At 45.3% G+C, this 20,338-nt stretch overlaps 1 protein-coding gene across 12 annotated transcripts in view; it reads right to left on the bottom strand.

Annotated features, from left to right (window-relative positions):
* Positions 1 to 5,128: 5,128 nt before the first annotated feature.
* Positions 5,129 to 20,338, bottom strand: part of magi2a (membrane associated guanylate kinase, WW and PDZ domain containing 2a) — a 146,637-nt gene continuing 131,427 nt past the window's right edge. For 2 of the 12 annotated variants that reach the window (XM_058625649.1, XM_058625654.1), the window contains 11 exons: positions 17,837 to 17,868; positions 15,923 to 16,115; positions 13,916 to 14,157; positions 13,430 to 13,622; positions 13,043 to 13,309; positions 12,149 to 12,334; positions 11,467 to 11,713; positions 10,724 to 10,949; positions 10,184 to 10,336; positions 8,742 to 8,880; positions 5,138 to 6,526 (listed from right to left, as the gene is read on the bottom strand). In XM_058625649.1, coding sequence (XP_058481632.1) covers positions 5,799 to 6,526; positions 8,742 to 8,880; positions 10,184 to 10,336; positions 10,724 to 10,949; positions 11,467 to 11,713; positions 12,149 to 12,334; positions 13,043 to 13,309; positions 13,430 to 13,622; positions 13,916 to 14,157; positions 15,923 to 16,115; positions 17,837 to 17,868 — 2,606 coding nt within the window. In that variant the 3' untranslated portion in view covers positions 5,138 to 5,798. Of the gene's footprint in view, positions 6,527 to 8,437; positions 8,549 to 8,741; positions 8,881 to 10,183; positions 10,337 to 10,723; positions 10,950 to 11,466; positions 11,714 to 12,148; positions 12,335 to 13,042; positions 13,310 to 13,429; positions 13,623 to 13,915; positions 14,158 to 15,922; positions 16,116 to 17,836; positions 17,869 to 20,338 lie in introns of all 12 variants that reach the window. The other 10 variants (XM_058625646.1, XM_058625656.1, XM_058625655.1 and 7 more) reach the window with 10 other exon arrangements.

Raw genomic sequence — 20,338 nt, forward strand, 5'->3', positions numbered from 1 at the left:
AGAAATCCGTCACACAGGAGCAACATTTAAAAACCTGAAGTGATCAATACATCAAAGGCAGTATTATGGTCTGTAAAACATCTGCCACATTAAAGATCCAGTCATCATATTTAAACTCCGGCGCACGATATCGACGCCTGCATTAAAACACACACACATTTCATTTTCCTCGGCTGCAAAGACACTCGTGTATAATTCCAGTAATCAGGCGTCAGACGTCCAATGCCACCATATTGGTTATTACCCCCTCCTGTTGCCCGGGGAACTCTTTAAAACCCCAGCCGGTGCCATAATTCCTCGTCTTACAGCTCTGATTATGACTCAGCGTGTTACTCTGCTGAAGGGCACGGAACAACAGTCATGGACTGAATGAATCTCTGTGGAATCTGTGGAAGAACACGAGCACATGGCGACAGAGAGCGGTGGAACCGGTCGAGCAGACGACTCGGTGTCTGTGAGTGACGTGAGTGTGAAACTGTGTCACAAACTCGAGGAACAGGATGTTTAACTGGTCTTTGAGACGCTTGTGCAACACTTGATTCTTTATTCTTATTAAACCAGTGTGATGTGTGTTTGTATCGTCCTCTTCCTCACATATCACTCTATTTATTATTATTATTATTATTATTATTATTATTTCATTTAACATTAATGTTATTAATTCATATTTTTGTTATTTTGCCGGTCAAAATTACACCAGAGGAAGCTTGTGTACCACCGGTGGTACACGCACCACAGTTTGAGAACCTTATTCATAATATATTTGCTGCTACAGGTGTGTGTGTGTTTGCTCTGCTCTGCTGCAGGTTCAGTGTTTGATGAAGATGCCACAGGATGCAGTGTGAGGTGAGACGTCAGGAGGAAGAGGAGGAGGAGGAGGAGGATGAGGAGGAGGAGGTAAAACAGTCCATCATCTCCTGCTGTGAACATCTGAGTCATACCTACTGTGTTAGTGAGCTGTGAGGAATCCTGGTGCTCACTCACAGGAACATTAAACACCACAATTGAGTGCTCGTGTGGATCTGCTGGAGCTTCCTGGACCTTCAGTGTCATTTCATAAACACGTCACAGGTCGTCACGCCAGAGGTCGTCACGTCAGAGGTCGTCACGTCAGAGGTCGTCACGCCAGCCACGATGACCTTCAGGAGACAGCAGTGTTTCCTGAGGCCCGCCTCGCGCTGGAGACATCACTGCAGCTCTGGATTAACTCCCCCCCGTGGAGACAACAGGCAGCAGCTGGCAGCAGGCAGCCGTGACCAGTGCTGCCTCTGCAGGAGAGCTTGTTCTGCTGCTGCTGCTGCTGCTGCTGCTGCTGCTGCTGCTGCTGCTGCTGCAGGAGAGCTTGTTCTGCTGAAGCTGCTGCTGCTGCTGCTGCTGCTGCAGGAGAGCTTGTTCTGCTGAGGCTGAAGCTGAAGCTGCTGCTGCTGCTGCTGCTGCTGCTGAAGCTGCTGCTGCTGCTGAATCTCTGTGTGCACTGAAGACTCCCAGCGTCTCCCAGGACACAGGAGATGATGTCAGTGTTTGTCAGTGACTCAGTGTCGACATTACCACAACAAACCACAGCCGCACTAACTGAAGGAAGTGCACACGCCCACATTTGTGGATTTCCTGTTTCCTGAGCTCTGATAGAAATCTAAATGACTCTTTATCGTATATATTTATAGCTGCTACAGGTCATGGAAGAGTCTCCCACTAATAACTTTATGTAAGGTCAGAAGATTATGAAACCATGCAGCAGGAATGTAAGCCTGGTCCACACTGACCTCTAGTGGACGCAGGGGTGACGTGCACACGACGCACACACACTGAGCTCTTTATTGTTGTTGTTTTTTTGTTTGTTTTAATTTGCTCCAAAATAAAATGTCAGGAATAATCCAGACATAAACCTGAGGTTTATATCTCATGACAACCTGCGTGTGTGTGTGTTGTTTTTATTTGCAGGATTTCACTCCTCTCTCCAGGCGCCACCGTGTGGCCAAACAGAGACACTACAGCCGTACAGAGCAATAAAGGAATGGAAGCAGTTTTTAAGCACAAATAAACTTTGATAACATTGTGTTTTATAAATAATTACAAACGCTCTTCACAGCGAAAAATTAGACACGTATAACCTGAGATATGAACAGGTTTCACCTCATTTTCATTTATCATATTTGTATTTATTTAGATTATTTTTGATATTAAGACAAACAAATAGAAATAATATTAAGCTATTATAACTTGGTAAGAAAGTGAATTCCTACATGGACATTTATTAAAAACATTTTGTTGTTTCAACAATGATTCATGTATATGATCATAAACAATCAATGGATTAGTTTGTAGTTTTTTCTTAACTCTGAGTAAAAAAATGAATCAGCTCTAAATGAACAATTCGAGCTCATCAGTTATTCATTATTATCATTATTTATACAGAAGTTATAGTTTATAATCTCACATAAAACATTAGAATGTGATGTAAACTGTGCATTTGTTATATATATATATATATATATATATATATATATATATATATAGATAGATATAAATAAACCACACAGCAGCGTCTCCTCAATGAACTTTTCATGTTGTGTCAAGATTTTCTTTTATTTTTGACATGTTTTCATAATATTTTACAGGTAAACAAGATTTTTTGCAAAAGTTAATATATCCATAGCGTCGCATTTCATAAAAATAATTGCTCCACTTCCACTCTTTGTGTCAATAATACACAGAGTCATATCTATAGATATCTGTCTACACACTGCTATGACACTACACAGTGATGTCGCTGGGTGTTGTTGGCTTCATAGTGCAGTGTGTGTGTTGTTGTTGTTGTTGTTGTTGTTGTGTTGTTTTTTTGAACACACACACGTTGCAAACTCACCTCGAGATGTTTTTTTTTAACCTACTTACAGTTTGGTTCAATGGCAACAACTCAGACGTGGAAAAGCAGTGATTTTGTGCAAAAAAGGTTACGCAACATTTTGACATTTATTTTTTTGCTTAATTCACACAAATAAAGGAGCAGTCGTGATGATGGTGATACAGTTTGCAGGCAGCTTCTTTTGCCTTTAGTCCGATCAAAACTAAAGAGTCAAAAACACGAGTGACTGAAACACGTGTCGCCTGTGTCGCCTTCTCCGACACAATCATTCACATCCTGAACCCCCGCGTGGGAGATTGTGCTTTAAAGTCGTGGTGTAATTACGGATTACAATAGCAAACATAATGTCTTTCCTCCCTCTGCTCTTTCACTATTTAAACACTATCGGCTTTTCTGGCGACAAAGCAAGCAGACGAGACATTTGCTCCAGGATTACGTCGTAGAACGACTGTTATTTCCTCCTAAACGTCGGCTCATTGGGATGAAAAATGCGCCGACTGTTGTGAGCTCTGTGGATTTCTCCATGAGTCACTGTGGTGTGGACGAGGTTAGAGAAACACCACGAACATCAGGAGAAGAACTCAAGAGTGTGGATGTGTGTGAAAGGCTGACACGTTTGCTGGATGTGTCGCGACAGTGAAAGCAGATGTTTGACGACCTCAAGTCAGCGCGAGGTCACGTCTGAACTTAATGGGTCCAATTCTGGCCGCTTAAAGTCGCTCTGACTATTATTAAACGCGCACTTTAATCAAGCTAAGGCCTTAGTCAGACTAAGACAGGCCGTGTACGTCTGACTCGCCGCGTGTTTCATACGTGTTGTACGTGTGTTCATCTGCTGGGTTGCCCCACAGAAGACGCCGTCACAGTTGTTATGTCGCCTCCTTCTACTTCCGGGTCAAACAGCAAGGAGTGAATTTTGGAGCATGCACAGAACGCCAAGTCTGACTAAGCAGGCAGGAGTAATCAGACTATGTATCGAGATATGTTAGTCCGACTAAGACTAGCTTGATGACTAAAATCAGACTTTTAACATCCATGTAAACACACTGATGTTAATTTAGGGTTTGAAAACGTTGAACCGTGTTGACCTGCTTGAACGTGAGCTGTAAAACGAGCTAACATTAGCAGGATAAACGTAGCCGTCTGTCCTTTGTTTTATGAACACGACAGAAAGTGGCAGCAGTGTTACAGCGTGTTCCAGGTGTGCTCACAGATAATATCATTGCCCGATTACGAGTCGAGAGGTCAGACTGGTGTTTGGTCGTGGTGCCTCACGTTCACAAATCACGACGTTGTCTTGAGTATTAGCGGTGAAACATCTCTATTCTCTTTAGTTTATCTTTGGAACTTGAATATTTTTGTAACCAATTAATAACGTGTTGCTGTGGACACGTCGCTGTGGCGGCATACATTTATCAAAAGGACTGGATTAGCCTGCTAGTTAGCAAACCTAGCTTTAAATCTGAGTCACCGTGGTTACGATTAAGTACTAGCATTTCACCTCCATTTTTACTGTGACTCGTATGTTGAACTCACATCCTTTTTGATTTGAAGAGTCTTTTTATGAGATTCTAACCAACATTAGCTTAATTAGCTTGTTAGCTGCATGGAGTTTTAGCCTGCTAGCTAACAACTTCAGTCGCCGTCTAGAAATGAAACTGTGGAGTGAAGTGTGAAAGCTGAAAATGTGGCGTGTAAATAACGTTAAAGTGTGAAAGCTGGAGAAAACACAAAGGTAGCGGGAGCTTTGGTGTGGAACGACATGCAGTGAAGACACAATCACAGCAAACCGCTGGTTCAGATGAAAGTCTCCGCAGTCATCGATGAGATGGAAAGTGTCAGAAAAGCATCAGGATTTGTGTCAAACCTCATGGAACTCGTTTTCTTATAAACCGAGTGAAACAATTATTATATTTCACCTCATCACAAACGTGTGTAAAAAATACTTTATTATTTATATATGTGTAAAGTTGGTGTTTGTTTAGCAGCCTGTTTTGAACTCTAAAGTGTTTTTTTTTCTTTTTTTAGATAAACCTTTGTCAGTCTAAGGCACTCTGCCCCCCCCCGCCCCCCCCAGGTCACTATCACTCCAGCTCCCTCTCTCAGCGTCACCATGGACACCATCACCGCCGCCGCCGCTTGTGGATTGCTTTGTTCGCAAAGCAGAAAAATGAGAAAAGAAACGACTGAACCGACGGAGCAGGAGTCGGGCCGCGGTCGGGCCGCGGTCGGGCCGAGGTCGGGTCGAGGTCGGGTCGAGGTCGGGTCGAGGTCGGGTCGAGGTCGGGTCGAGGTTGAGGTCGGGCAGCTGAACCCTGACCTGCAGTCACAGGAGAGGAGGAGGAGGGCGACGTCGATGTGGTTCTGCTCTGCTCACTTTTCCAACTGGACTCTCCATAAGATTGTGTTTTCTCTTATTTACAAAATGATCCCACATATTCATACTGGTTATAATATATCTATGACTGACAGATTGAGGCCCACACAGTCTCTGTTAAGGCAAAGTTCTGTCGATCTCTTTGTTCCATTCGCTCTCGTCAAAAACAGGCAAACCTTCTTTTTTGTAACATTCCTTTTTCATAAAATAGACTGCGTTCTGTAGATATATATAAAAAAGTCCAACATGGACAGCTGGTTGGTTCCTGTCGTTGTTGTATTTGCATGTTTGTCCCCAACGAGTTTTATCCTCCGTCACAAAGCACTCACACATTCTACTGCTCTTCCATTTTTTTGTTCCTCAAAAAAGTGGATGATTAACCAGTTCTTAAGGTGGTGGGTGTCAAATATTTCTCAAAATAATTTAGAGTACAGTATCATAAATAAAATTCTAAAAGCACGAGGTCCAGATCACACTGCCCCCGCCCCCCCGAGGTTCTGACGCTCGTCCTTGGGAGAAGGAGGAGGAGCTAAAGGAGCACAGGGAGCTGCGGTGTTATCTGCTCAGCGTGGACGCGCCCGTGCGCAGTGAGCTGGGCAGCTTGTCAGATCCGGGGATCTTCCAGGGACCGGGAGAGACCGTGGCCTTCCTCCCTGGTATGCTGCCGCCACCGCTGCTGCTGCTGCTGGTGCTCTTGTTGGGCAGGCTAGGCCGACTCTCTCCCAGGCCCCGGTCCAGTTCCCTGGCCTTGGCTTTGCTCTGCTCGGGCTCCTGCTGCTGCTGCTGCTGCCAGCCACTGAACTTACGCTCCGCATCTTCCCTGCTGTTTCCGTTAGTGTGCAGGAGCTTGGAGCAGCTCGGAGAATGGTTGGATTCTCTGCTGTCCCCCGGATGTCTCTCCTTGGACCTCCCTCTGGTGCTCCTGGAGAGTTTGGGCTCCCCACTCTGTCCGTCTTTGGCCCCGCCCCCCTCAGTCGTGGGCTGCACCCTGTACCCCTGGTGAGTGGACCTGCCACCCTCTTGCTTCGCTCTGCAGCTTCTCCTCCCCCGGCTGATGGGATCTACATTTAGCAGCTCCGCCTTCTGGGGGCTCTTGGCACGCTCCGTCCTGCTGTCTCGCGGCGCCGCGTCCCAAGGGACGTCCAGAGGCAGCAGGTGAGGCGGGTCAGGGGGCGGGGCCAGATGAGGTGAAGGCGATGGCATGGAAAAGCTGTCGACGGGAGGAGCTACTTCCGACAGGCTTGGGGAGGCTGAAGGGCGAGCATCCCATGGGGCAGGATTGTCTGGAACACACGAGCACACAGTCAGAAACAACACAGAGACAAAGTCGAGTTCAAAGCAGAGCATGCCACGGCAAACCAACGGCAAACCAACGGCAAACCAAAGAAAAACCAACGACAAACCAAACACCAACGGCAAACCAACGGCAAACCAAAGAAAAACCAACGACAAACCAACGGCAAACCAAACACCAACGGCAAACCAACGACAAACCAACGACAAACCAATGGTAAACCAAAGAAAAACCAACGACAAACCAACGACAAACCAAACACCAGCTACAAACCAACGAAAAACGTCGGCAAACCAACGGCAAACCAACGGCAAACCAACGACAAACCAAACACAAACGACAAACCAACGGCAAACCAACGGCAAACCAAACACCAACGACAAACCAACGGCAAACCAACAGCAAACCAACGACAAACCAACGGCAAACCAACGACAAACCAAACACCAACGGCAAACCAACGGCAAACCAAAGAAAAACCAACGACAAACCAATGACAAACCAACAGCAAACCAACGGCAAACCAATGAAAAACCAAACACCAACGGCAAACCAAAGAAAAACCAACGACAAACCAACGACAAACCAACAGCAAACCAACGGCAAACCAACGACAAACCAACGAAAAACCAACGACAAACCAACGAAAAACCAACGACAAACCAACGGCAAACCAACGACAAACCAACGAAAAACCAACGACAAACCATACACCAGCGACAAACCAAACACCAACGACAAACCAACAGCAAACCAACGGCAAACCAACGACAAACCAACGAAAAACCAACGACAAACCAACGAAAAACCAACGAAAAACCAACGACAAACCAACGAAAAACCAGCGGCAAACCAACGGCAAACCAACGGCAAACCAACGACAAACCAACGACAAACCAACTGCAAACCAAACACCAACGGCAAACCAACGACAAACCAACGGCAAACCAAAGAAAAATCGACGACAAACCAACGGCAAACCAACGGCAAACCAACGAAAAACCAACGACAAACCAACGAAAAACCAACGAAAAACCAACGACAAACCAACGACAAACCAACGACAAACCAAACACCAAATGACAATCCTTCCAAACTAAGAGCGTCACAGTCACAGACTCCTGTGGTCTTTAAAGCCTCAGACCTAAATCTAAAACCTCGGCGGAAAATCAAAAATGGGTTTAATGAAATGGCCAACAGGGCGGAGCTTTAGTGTGAATGAAAAGCTTGGGGGCGCGAGACACAAAGCGGCACACGTCCTGAGAAGACGAGAGTCTTTGATACGGTGCAGATCTCATGCTAAACAAAAGCACAGTCACAGTCATGCACATGCACACAGCCGCCTGTATGTGTGTGTGTGTGTGTGTGTGTTCATGTCATCAACAACAACTACAGCTCCCTTGATTATTGTTATGCTAATGTTCTAAATGGCCCAATTCATGTCCACAGATGACACGCTTCACCTTCCACGATGCAAATAAAGTGCCGGTGAACTACGAGTGATGAAGCGCTGAGTTTGCACACGCGGGAAACAGCGTCAGTGTCTGTGTCTGTGTTTAACCGACGAGGCCAAAGGTCACTGAGGATCCTGTAAACGGCTTCCTCTGGAGAACGATGCCAAAAACCACAGGATTAATAAGCGGCCGTGATATTTGAGGTCCGTGTCCTGCTGCTGACGGACGGCAAAACGCTCATGTCACTGAATCTGGAGGTCGCTGCTGATTTATCGAGGAGAGCGACGTTCTCTAACGACGTAACACTAACCCACGAGACGCAGGAGGCAACGCATGTGGAGAGCATCTCTGAGAGGACGCGGTCACAACAACAACAACAACAACAACACAAAAACCACAGCACGGCAAAGAACAAGAGAGAAGAAAACATTCGTGCGGTCACAAACCGTGTCTTTAGAGTTTCCCATTAGGAAGAAATAGGGGGAGCCATGCTTGTCACTTTTCATGCACATGGAGAGACTGGAAGATACCATTCCTATAGAAGGGGAAGTAACAACCTAGACCAATCAATTAGTGATAGATCACTGAAATGGACAGAAGATAAACGAGTGTTAGTGGAGACAGAAGAGATAAAACAGGTGCATGCCACAGTCGTGTTCATGAGTTAATTCAGGAAAAGACAGCGACCAGGAAAAGAACCTGCGACTTAAAGCCACGTGAGAAGACCATGTGGAAGGTTCCGATACTTACCGTACTCTGGGACCTGCCCCGTTCCTCTCTTCAGCAGGAGACGCACACGCCGCCCTCCCGACTTGATCAGCTCGATGGCCCTGGAGTGAGTCATGTCCCGGGTGCTCTCTCCATTGATCTCGATGATCTGATCTCCAACCTGGAGGCGAGAGGAGACAGGAACGTCAGGAACATTAGGAACGTCAGGAACAACAGGAACGTCAGGAACGTCAGGAACATCAGGAACATCATGAACATTAGGAACAACAAGAACATCAGGAACATCATGAACATTAGGAACAAGAACATCAGGAACATCAGGAACACCTGGACACCAGGAACATCATGAACATTAGGAACGTCAGGAACATCATGAACATTAGGAACAACAGGAACGTCAGGAACATTAGGAACGTCAGGAACATTAGAAACATTAGGAACGTCAGGAACAACAGGAACGTCAGGAACATCATGAACATTAGGAACAACAAGAACATCAGGACCACCAGGAATGTCAGGAACATCATGAACATTAGGATCGTCCGGAACGTCTGGAACATTAGGAACAACAGGAACGTCAGAAACATTAGGAACGTCAGGAACATTAGGAACATCAGGAACGTCAGGAACAACAGGAATGTCAGGAACATCATGAACATTAGGAACAACAAGAACATCAGGAACGTCAGGAACATCATGAACATTAGGAACGTCAGGAACATCATGAACGTTAGGAACAACAGGAACGTCAGGAACATCAGGAACGTCAGAAATATCAGGAACATTAGAAACGTCAGGAACATTAGGAATGTCAGGAACATCAGGAACATTAGGAACGTCAGGAAAATCAGGAATGTCAGGAACATCAGGAGCGTCAGGAACATCAGGAATGTTAGGAACACCAGGACCGTCAGGAACACCAGGAGTGTCAGGAATGTCAGGAACATTAGGAATGTCAGGAACATCAGGAGTGTCAGGAACATTAGGAATGTCAGGAACACCAGGAGCGTCAGGAATGTCAGGAACATTAGGAATGTCAGGAACACCAGGAGCGTCAGGAATGTCAGGAACATTAGGAATGTCAGGAACATCAGGAGTGTCAGGAACATTAGGAATGTCAGGAACACCAGGAGCGTCAGGAATGTCAGGAACACCAGGAGCGTCAGTAATGTCAGGAACACCAGGAATGTCAGGAACGTCATGAATGTCAGGAACATTAGGAACGTCAGGAGCTCCTCCTGATTAAATGCTTATCCTCCTTTAAAGAAGCGGCGTCTCGCAGGACCAGATGTCGCCAGACTAGGATTAGGATTACAGTTCAAACCTTCCAGTAGAAATGATACTTTTTTCTTTCAACATTTTAGAGAAATGAATTTCAGGGCGTCTGCGAGGAGAATTAAAGACGTCAGTTATTGATCGTCAGATGGTTTTTCTCCGCTCCGATAAACATCGGACAGACTCACCCTCATCCTCCCGTTGCGAATGGCCGGTCCGTCCTCCGCCAGCCGCAGGACAAACAGATCCATCTTGTACTCTCGTCCTCCGCGGATGCTGAAACCGAAGCCCTTCACACTCTTCTCCAGCTCCACGGTGAAGAAGTCAAAGTCCTGCGTGAGCTGCGACGGACGAGGAGCACACGCGTGATCAGTGCCGCAGGTGCACCCTCATTAAACATCAGCGCACTTATCCAATCAAATCTCATATAAAGTCCATGAGGAGGAAGCTTAATATTAACGTTTACAAGAAGAAGAACTCGCTCAAACACAGATTATCGACTAACAAATGTTTACATTTATTCTTCATTTTTTCATCCGTTTTAAAGAAACTAAAACTTTTGCTTTGTTCCGATGACTTTTTGCAGACTCAGCTTTCCTCGTCTTTGTTACTATTTTCCCAGATTGGATTGTGTTTAAAAACGAGAACTTTGATCCTATTATTTTAATAACCCTTCAGTTCGACAGAAAACGAAACCAAAACAAGGCGCTTGTTAAAAACCTTCTCACTTGAACTGGAGGCATTCTGTATTCTGGGATGTTGAACTGTCTGCCGTCGCCGGTGATCGGTCTGTAGTCGAGCAGCGGCGGGTGTCTGTAGTCCAGCGTCGGCGGCTGCCGGTAGTCGGCCACAGGCGGGTGACGGTAATCCACCGGCGGCTGTCGGTAATCTGTGAACGGCGGCTGTCGGATGTCTGGTTTCACGTCCTGCCTCGCCTTCACCTCTGACCTGTAACTGGTGCACCGGTCTTTTTCAGTCAGTCAGTCACACTTGATTTATGAGGAAAACAACAACAACAACAACAACAACAACAACAACACACAACAATCCACATGTGCTTTAAAAGCTCATCGGACGTTAGTTAATTAGTAATTAGACAGAATAAAAAACTGAGAAGTGAATAAAAACATAAAAAAAGAAGAGTTCTATGAGATGAAAAGAACAAAAACATTTGGAGACAAATATAATTGATGTAAAACAAACAGTAATAACGTTTGTCAGATTATAAACGTCACATATTTGAGATTATGTTGTCTGATGTCGACGGGGAAACTTTGTGTGGCCTTGTAAATCGCTCTGTAAAAACAGTGCTGTGCTAATAAAGTTGCCGTGCTTTGAATCGGAGAGTGACGTCAATAAAGAAGTCGTTCCACGAGAGTGAAGCGAGGTTTACAACACGCTGATAACGGCTGACACCTGACTGTGTCTCACTCACTCACTCACTCCCTCACTCACTCACTCAGTGTTTTACCTGCTCTCGTGGGTGTAGGTTTGAGGCGGGGGGGCGGGTTGCTGCGTGGCAGGACTGTGATGGACAGCGTTGGGTTGACTGACGGACGAGTTTGGCTCCGTGGTCGTGGTCGTGGTCGTGTTGGGCTGCGCGGTGGTGGCGGCGGTTGCGGCGGCGGCGGCGGCGCTGGGCTGCGTGTTGGGGCTGTGCTGCTGCGTCACAGGACTGTGCTTCTCTGAGCTGGGAGCTGACGGAGGTTCACTGATCTCTGCACATCAACAAGGACAAGTGTCAGCTGTGAGGAGGAGACGGCGATCGCTCTCTGACGACCTCAGACGTGTGCGTCAGAGGGCGGAGCTGCTCGCTGAGATTACAGAGATTATCGTGTGATAAAGAGTCACAAAGATCATTCTTGTTACTGAAGAACAGTGAGACAGACTTGTATTATAATCAGAGCACAACCAGCATTAATTATTAATAATTGATTTCTCAGGTTTTGTTTTGCCACGAGTGACGATGAAGAAGAGGAAGAGTGTGAAACATGAAGCGTCTCCTTTAAACTTTAAGCTTTAAACTGCCGCCGCTCTCTCTTCATATAAATAAACACGTGCACTTCGTCAGGAGACGCTGACGGACGCTGACGGACGCTGACGGACGCTGACGGACGCTGACGGCGTGAAACCCTGTCCCCGTGTTGTCTCACCTTCCTGCGGGATGATCCTCAGGGTCACGCTGAGGCCGGCGTCCTTGATCAGCTTGACGATGTCGGCGTGCGGCATGTTGACGATGGACTGAGCGTTCACCGCCAGGATCCTGTCGCCCACCTTCAGCTTCCCGCAGCGGTCGGCCGGGCTGCCCTCGATGATGCGTCCGATCTTGTGCGGCACAGCTGAGGGGGAGGAGTCACACAGGTGAGGAAGTGAACGCAGAGCAGCAGCAGCAGCAGCAGCAGCAGCAGCAGCAGCAGCAGCAGCAGCAGCAGCAGCAGCAGCAGAGTGTGTTCTCGTGCAGCTCTCACTCTCTGACTGAGTGTCTCTCATTTTGTGGTTCACCCCAGTCTTATGTAAGACGTGTGTGTGTGTGTGTGTGTGGGCGATGCGCTCATGCTCGTAGCAGCACTGCACAGATGTGTGTGTGTGTGTGTGCACTTGTCAGTCACAGATTATTCCCAGTCACAGTTTATTCCCAGTCACAGTTTATTCCCAGTCAGAGATTATTCCCAGTCACAGATTATTCCCAGTCAGAGATTATTCCCAGTCACAGATTATTCCCAGTCACAGTTTATTCCCAGTCACAGATTATTCCCAGTCAGAGATTATTCCCAGTCACAGATTATTCCCAGTCACAGTTTATTCCCAGTCACAGATTATTCCCAGTCACAGATTATTCCCAGTCAGAGATTATTCCCAGTCACAGATTATTCCCAGTCACAGTTTATTCCCAGTCAGAGATTATTCCCAGTCACAGTTTATTCCCAGTCACAGATTATTCCCAGTCACAGATTATTCCCAGTCACAGATTATTCCCAGTCACAGATTACGGTGATGTCATTGGTATGTCATCGTGTGTGTGTGTGTGTGTGTGACGGTGGACTCACAGTTAGCGGCGGCCGCCTCAGGCCGGTTGAGTGAACTGATGATGACGAAACCGAAGCCTTCGCTCTCTTTACGGTTGATGACGACATCGCTGGGCTGAGCGTTGGGCGTCGACGTGCCGTCTGAGGAGGCGGCGGCGTTGCCGGCGCAGGCGTTGGGCGGCGGCTGCGCGGCGCTGGTGCTGTTGCCGTAGGTGAAGTCGCTGCGCGGCGAGCTGTGCTGCGTGGAGGCGGAGCCAGGGCTGCGGCCGTTCTGCGGACAGGAGTCGCCTGAGGGAGGAAAGAGAGCTGAGCTTCTGCATTTAATTATAAAAACATTTTTAGAAACACTTTTATTTTGAAACTTGAAAAAGCAAAGGAAGGGAAGGAAAGTAGGCCCCGCCCTCTCACCTGCCGCCGGCGTCCTCCTCCTGATGACCAGGTTGACCTGCCCGTGGCGAGCGGCGCCGTGCATCAGGTCGATGACGTATCGGTGCGGCTTCCCCATCACCGGGATTCCGTCCACGAACAGCAGCTCATCGCCGGGTCGCAGTCGCCCGTCGAGGTCGGCTGGACTCTTCTCGATGATCGCTCCGATCAGGATCTGCGATCACACGCGCGGAGCGTTACAAACAGGAAGTGATGTGGCGGCGGCGCGGTGGCGCGGCGGCGCTGAGCGGTCACGTGAAGCGCGTTTGTTATTGGTGGTTATTATGATCAATAATCTGCTTTGTTACTTTTACAGAAAAAAGAAAAACACACCAAAGCAGTCAGAGCCATCACTCGCTCAGGGGTCAAAGGTTAAGGGTTAGGTGTACACAGTGTGTGTGTGTGTGTGTGTGTGTGTGGGTTAGAGAGGAGAAAATGACAGGGTTCCACGCCCATCGCCATACGAGCCTTCTCACGCGCCTCCGGACTCACAGGCTGCCCGGCCTCGTCTCCGCCCAGCACACGGAAACCGAACCCGGACTTCTGTCTGCGCAGGTAGACCTCGATGTCCTGGAACTCAGCTCCTGAAGACAGCGAGACCAGGAGAGTCCTGTTGACGAGCTCAGGCACAGTCTGTGTTTCTAAAGCTGACGCGTCCGCTCTGTCGTTACCTGTGGAGTCGGCAGGAAAAACCGCCCTCGGTCCAGGTTCTGCGTGAGAAAAGAAATCACACTTTTGACACTTTGACACCAGGACTGTTGGGATCTTTGAATAAAGTGTCGGCGTGGACAGAATCTGTGCGTCCACGTGCGAGGACGCATGACCACGTCCTCACGACCACAGAGATGAAACGCTGTCGCTCTTTCAGTCGAGATCGCAAAACACGAAATGTCTCAAAAATCGTGTGATTGACGCGACAGTGACACCAACACAAAATAATATGAATCCGTCTTTACATGAAAATAGAACGTTATTCTTTAACCCTTAAACTCGTCACCTGGACACATTTTTGTGTTTTTGGTTTTCATTTCTAGAATATTTTATTCAGGTTGTGCATTTTTGAGTGTTTTTTATTTAAATTTTTAGTCGATTGTAAACAATAACTAAAATACTCACACTAACACACCTTACGCACAAAAATGTCCTCATTGAAACTCATTCAAACTGAGACAGAAACTTTAAAATGTGTTAATGTATTGATCTGTATGATGAGTATGAAAGATGAAAAAATCAAAAATAAATCTGTTTAAGACCAGGATTACATTTTTAAAAAGTCATTAATATTTGAATTGTATGGGACTGAATGGACTGACGTTGGCTTCAAATAAAAACTGTTTTTAATGAACACATTTTGTTGCTCTAAGTGTGTCAACATAAAGTTTTTAAAGGCACATCAAAGAGTTAATGTCTTAAAACTACCATCACGGCCTTTGCTGCGTACCTCATGATATTCCACCACAGAAACAGAACAGACAAAAAACCTGCACTCACCAGGTGCAGAGGCAGTGAACACACACACACACACACACACACACACACACACACACACAAAGTGTAGAACAAATGTCTCAGCATGAATGTTCAGCGTCATCTATAAAAGTCATGAAGTGCTCACAGCGTGTGATACAGTTCCTTCTTTACTGCATGAGACGGGACGGTGAGCGTTAATCTGTAATCAGAGTCTTCACACCACGACGACGACGACGACAACAACGACAACGACGACAACGACGACGACGACGAGGCAGAAAAAAGAGGCTCGAGTGCAGACGAGCGGCTGCTGATGAAAAACAGATTCCAGCTGTGAGTGTTTTAATCACAGCGAGCGACGCTCCGCCGGGACTCAGCACGCCGGAGTGATCGTCAGGACTGCAGACGTTACCGTGGAAACCACACACGCATACACATTTCTGAGAAGAGACTGAGCTGCCGGTGAACGCGGAGTGATAATCACACAACACACACACACACACAGACAAGGCCACGAGTGACACGTCAGAAAAGTGAATCCACTGTGAACAGAAACAGCGATCGATGAAAGGTAAGAATAAACTAAGAGAGAAAGACTTCTTCAGTCATTCTTCTAAAAATCAAGGTGAAGGTCACAGACACTCACTGAAGAGTGAAGAATCCACCGTGAGCTGCTGTTCAGAGGAGAAATGATGAAACTATGTGGCAACAGAAGACTTTGTTTAGAGATTTTTGAGATTATTTTCACCGACACTCGGATTAAAAAATGCGATTGTTTAAAAAACTGAACGTGTCAAAACTTTGATTCAGGTGAGAAAATTCGTTTCAACCACGTCTCTGCGTTAAAGTGTGACGACACTGTGACACTCCGAAGTGGGCGGGGTTAGGATCATTCATGTGTGTGTGGCACTGAAATCTGAGATGTCAAGTTTCCCGTGGAGCAGTAAACACGGAACACTCATCGTTTTCTTTTAATGACGAGTCTCTCGGACCTCTGGTACTTACGCCTACTCTCATAGATACACCTGGACTTCTCGAAAAGGTCAAAGGGGTCGGGTTTAGCCGGGGCCGAGGCCTCGCAGGCCGAGTCTGGGACCGAGGCCCCGTGAAGACGCTGCGTTGGGAACGGGGCGCTGTGCGCGACAATGGGGGCCGACAGGCTGCTCTGGCCCTGCTGCAACTCCCACTGCTCCAGCACCTGTGAAGCACAGCGGCACCACCAGTCAGTATCTGTGTGTGTGTGTGTGTGTGTGAGCCGTCACCATGACAACAAACTGAAGCGTTAGAGTTAGTGTGAGTGAGTTTTGACTGTTCGCTAAGCCTGTAGTCCAGTTTCCTGTTCACCTGAGACAAGGACTCAGGACTCTGCTCTTTCAGAAGACGTGGCAGCCAGCGAGGACGCAGGAGAGACGCAGGAAAGACGCAGGAAAGACGCAGGAAAGATGCAGGAAAGATGAAGGAAAGACGAAGGAAAGACGCAGGAGAGACGCAGGAAAGACGCAGGAAAGACGCAGGAAAGATGAAGGAAAGACGAAGGAAAGACGCAGGAAAGACGCAGGAAAGACGAAGGAAAGACGCAGGAAAGACGCAGGAAAGATGAAGGAAAGACGAAGGAAAGACGCAGGAAAGACGCAGGAAAGATGCAGGTAAGACGAAGGAAAGACGCAGGAAAGATGAAGGAAAGACGCAGGAAAGTCGCAGGAAAGACGCAGGAAAGATGCAGGAAAGACGAAGGAAAGACGCAGGAAAGACGCAGGAAAGACGCAGGAAAGATGCAGGTAAGACGAAGGAAAGACGCAGGAAAGATGCAGGAAAGACGAAGGAAAGACGCAGGAAAGACGAAGGAAAGACGAAGGAAAGACGCAGGAAAGACGCAGGAAAGACGCAGGAAAGACGCAGGAAAGATGCAGGAAAGACGAAGGAAAGACGCAGGAAAGATGAAGGAAAGACGAAGGAAAGATGAAGGAAAGATGAAGGAAAGATGAAGGAAAGATGAAGGAAAGACGCAGGAAAGACGCAGGAAAGACGAAGGAAAGATGAAGGAAAGACGCAGGAAAGACGCAGGAAAGATGAAGGAAAGACGAAGGAAAGACGAAGGAAAGACGAAGGAAAGATGAAGGAAAGACGCAGGAAAGACCTTGACAGACTAAAGCAGAGTAGATTTTTCACATCCCTGACTCTGCGTCTCTTCTTCATACAAGTGTAACGACTCTGATTTAGCACATGAACGATAGATGCTTTGATTAAATGAATGTTTGTCTCTCAGACGTAAGACGACGCACTCGTGGCAAACAGACGCTTCTCACCAGCTGATGATCCATTAAAGATAGAAAAGAGTCCTTTTTTGGGATTAAAGGATAAGAAATAACCAAAACTGAGCCAAATGTGACATTATCAAGCAAACGCTAACACGTGTTGATGCAGAGCCTCGCGCTGTCGTGCCTAGTTACGGTTGCTAGGCTCCGACTGGACCATCAGTGTCCAGGACTGGGTTTAGTGAACAGTCGACTGCAGCTGGACAGACGGGGAGTTTGTGAGGTTAGTGTGAGGAACGAGCCTTTAGCTCAGGAAACATCAACGTTAAAGAGGAGATTCAGATTTGTTGAGACAAACACGCGTCTGTGAGGTGACAACAGTCAGTCACAGCCTCGGCCTCCATGTGTCAGAGAAGCACGGCCACATGACGCGATGGATCCTGAGGGAACCCGCGCCAGGCGCCACGTGGCAACACTCTGACGCCGGGAAGTACCGGGCATCTGGCCTTTTTGTCTCCTCTGAGCAGATATGAAGGTGAAGGTGTTAGTGAATCATCAGTGAAGTGAGTACGACTGGATCTTATTCAGAGACACAGAGGGACGAGTCATTCCAACGAGCTGCTAATAACCTACATGAATGTGATTAATGTGACAGTCTTGTTACCTGTTTGTGGTTCTTCCAGGTGGGAAAGTGACCTGCAATGATGAGAACACAGTATGCATAAAAACAGATGAATGGCAAAATGAATAAAGAAATAAAAATAACACATGACGCTGAACTGTCAGGTGATTGTAAGTCGTATGAAAATGAAAACAACACACAACGATAACAACCACAGCAACATGTGGTTGTGTAGCAAATGTCTCGTGACCTCTGACCTTCTGCCCATTGTTATGGATACTTTTTAAACTTTCATGATCTGAACCCCAGCATTGACAAGGGGCGAGAGACAGCAAGACAGACTGAGCAGAGAGAGAGAGAGAGAGAACTAAAGGAGCTGTCCGTGGTGCTGAAAGCTGCTAACCACCACAGACTTTAGTACAGTTTCCAGGCTGATGGTTGAGTCAGTCCATTCTGACACAGTGGAGGGTTAGCTAATGAAGTTAATTAAGGGTTAGTTAGTTAAAGCCAGCACAGTGGAGGGTTAGTTAGTTAAGTGGAGGTTTGCTGCTCGACAGAGTTTTTTTTTAAAGTAATTTAAAAAATGTGTCATTTTACTTTAGCTGAGTTACTGAGTAAAGAAATGTTGGACTGAATGAAAAAATCAAATCAAATGAGGTGAATGAAAAGGACAGGTGAGGGATGAGGACAGGTGAGTGATGAGGACAGGTGAATGAAAAGGACAGGTGAGCGATGAGGACAGGTGAGCGATGAGGACAGGTGAGTGATGAGGACAGGTATAATTACTTAGCAAAAGGGAACGTTAGCTGCTGCTACCTACCGACTAGCTGCTGTAAAGCTAATTTACAATGGTGTCGCAAAAAAATGGGAAATATACACAATTGTTTTCCTCAAGAGCTAAAGACAGCTAGTACGTTATGCTAACTAGCAAAATGGGAACGTTATCTGCTGCTAACTAACAATGAGCCACTGTACAAATTAAAATAACTTTAACTCACAGTTCTGTTCTAACAAGTTTACCAACTAACATATTTGTATATATTCATAATGTATTGAATCCAGTCGCGTCTCTGCTCTGGTGTTGTGCTCGTTGATGCTCGTGTTATATTGTGACATATTCTTTGGCACATTTTAAATATAATCTTGAAATATTACAGCAATGGTATTTTAAACGTACAGTGTACATATTACGAACAGGACGGACACTTCTATGTTTTTGTCATAAAAATGTAACAGAAGAGTGAAACAGTGTCTGCAATTCAAAGAATGGAAAAGTTTGGTTTTGAATAACCAACCACAGGTTATCAGGTAAATAAATCAAGAAAAACATAAATACATGCATCCATCGCACATATTTTTGATAAAAAAAAAAAGGCATTAAGTCGGAGCTTATAAATTTGTTTTAAGATTCTAATTTCTTTTTCACTTCCCCCGGCAAATATTAAATATTATATTTCTGAAATTGATTTTCTCTTCGGCTTCTGAGGATAAAAGCGTCGTCTTCTTTTAACAACGACCTGTAAAACTTCTGCTCTGTTTGCACTTAAACTGCTCAGCACATTACCATCTTAAATCTGACCTGTGCTGCAGGGTGTAAAAAGAACTGTGCAGGGAGGCCAGCAGCAGCAAGTGTATATATAGTATATATATACACATATATGTATATATGTGTATATACACATATATACATAGATATGTATATATGTGTATATATACATATCTATGTATATATGTGTATATACACATATATACATATATGTGTATATACACATATATGTATATACACATATATGTATATATGTGTATATACACATATATGTATATATGTGTATATACACATATATACATATATATGTGTATATACATGTATATATGTGTATATACACATATATATGTATATATGTGTATATACACATATATATGTATATATGTGTATATATACATATATATGTATATATGTGTATATACACATATATGTATATATGTGTATATACACATATATACATAGATATGTATATATACACATATATACATATATATGTATATATATACACATATATACATATATATGTGTATATACACATATATATGTATATATGTGTATATATACACATATATACAGTATATATGTGTATATACACATATATATGTGTATATACACATATATATGTGTATATGTGTATATACACATATACACATATATATGTGTATATACACATATATATGTATATATGTGTATATACATATATATACATAGATATGTATATATACACATATATACATATATATGTATATATATACACATATATACATATATATGTGTATATACACATATATATGTGTATATACACATATATATGTATATATGTGTATATATACACATATATACAGTATATATATGTATATATGTATATATATACATATATATGTACTGTATATATGTATATATACACATATATATATATATACACACACATAACTGCTCTACACTGTGACTGTTTTCTGTGTCCATGACAACACCAAGTCGAGGAGGTCCAGTGTGTT

Source organism: Solea solea, chromosome 3 (assembly GCF_958295425.1).
Source record: "Solea solea chromosome 3, fSolSol10.1, whole genome shotgun sequence".
NCBI classification, from domain to species: Eukaryota; Metazoa; Chordata; class Actinopteri; order Pleuronectiformes; family Soleidae; genus Solea; species Solea solea.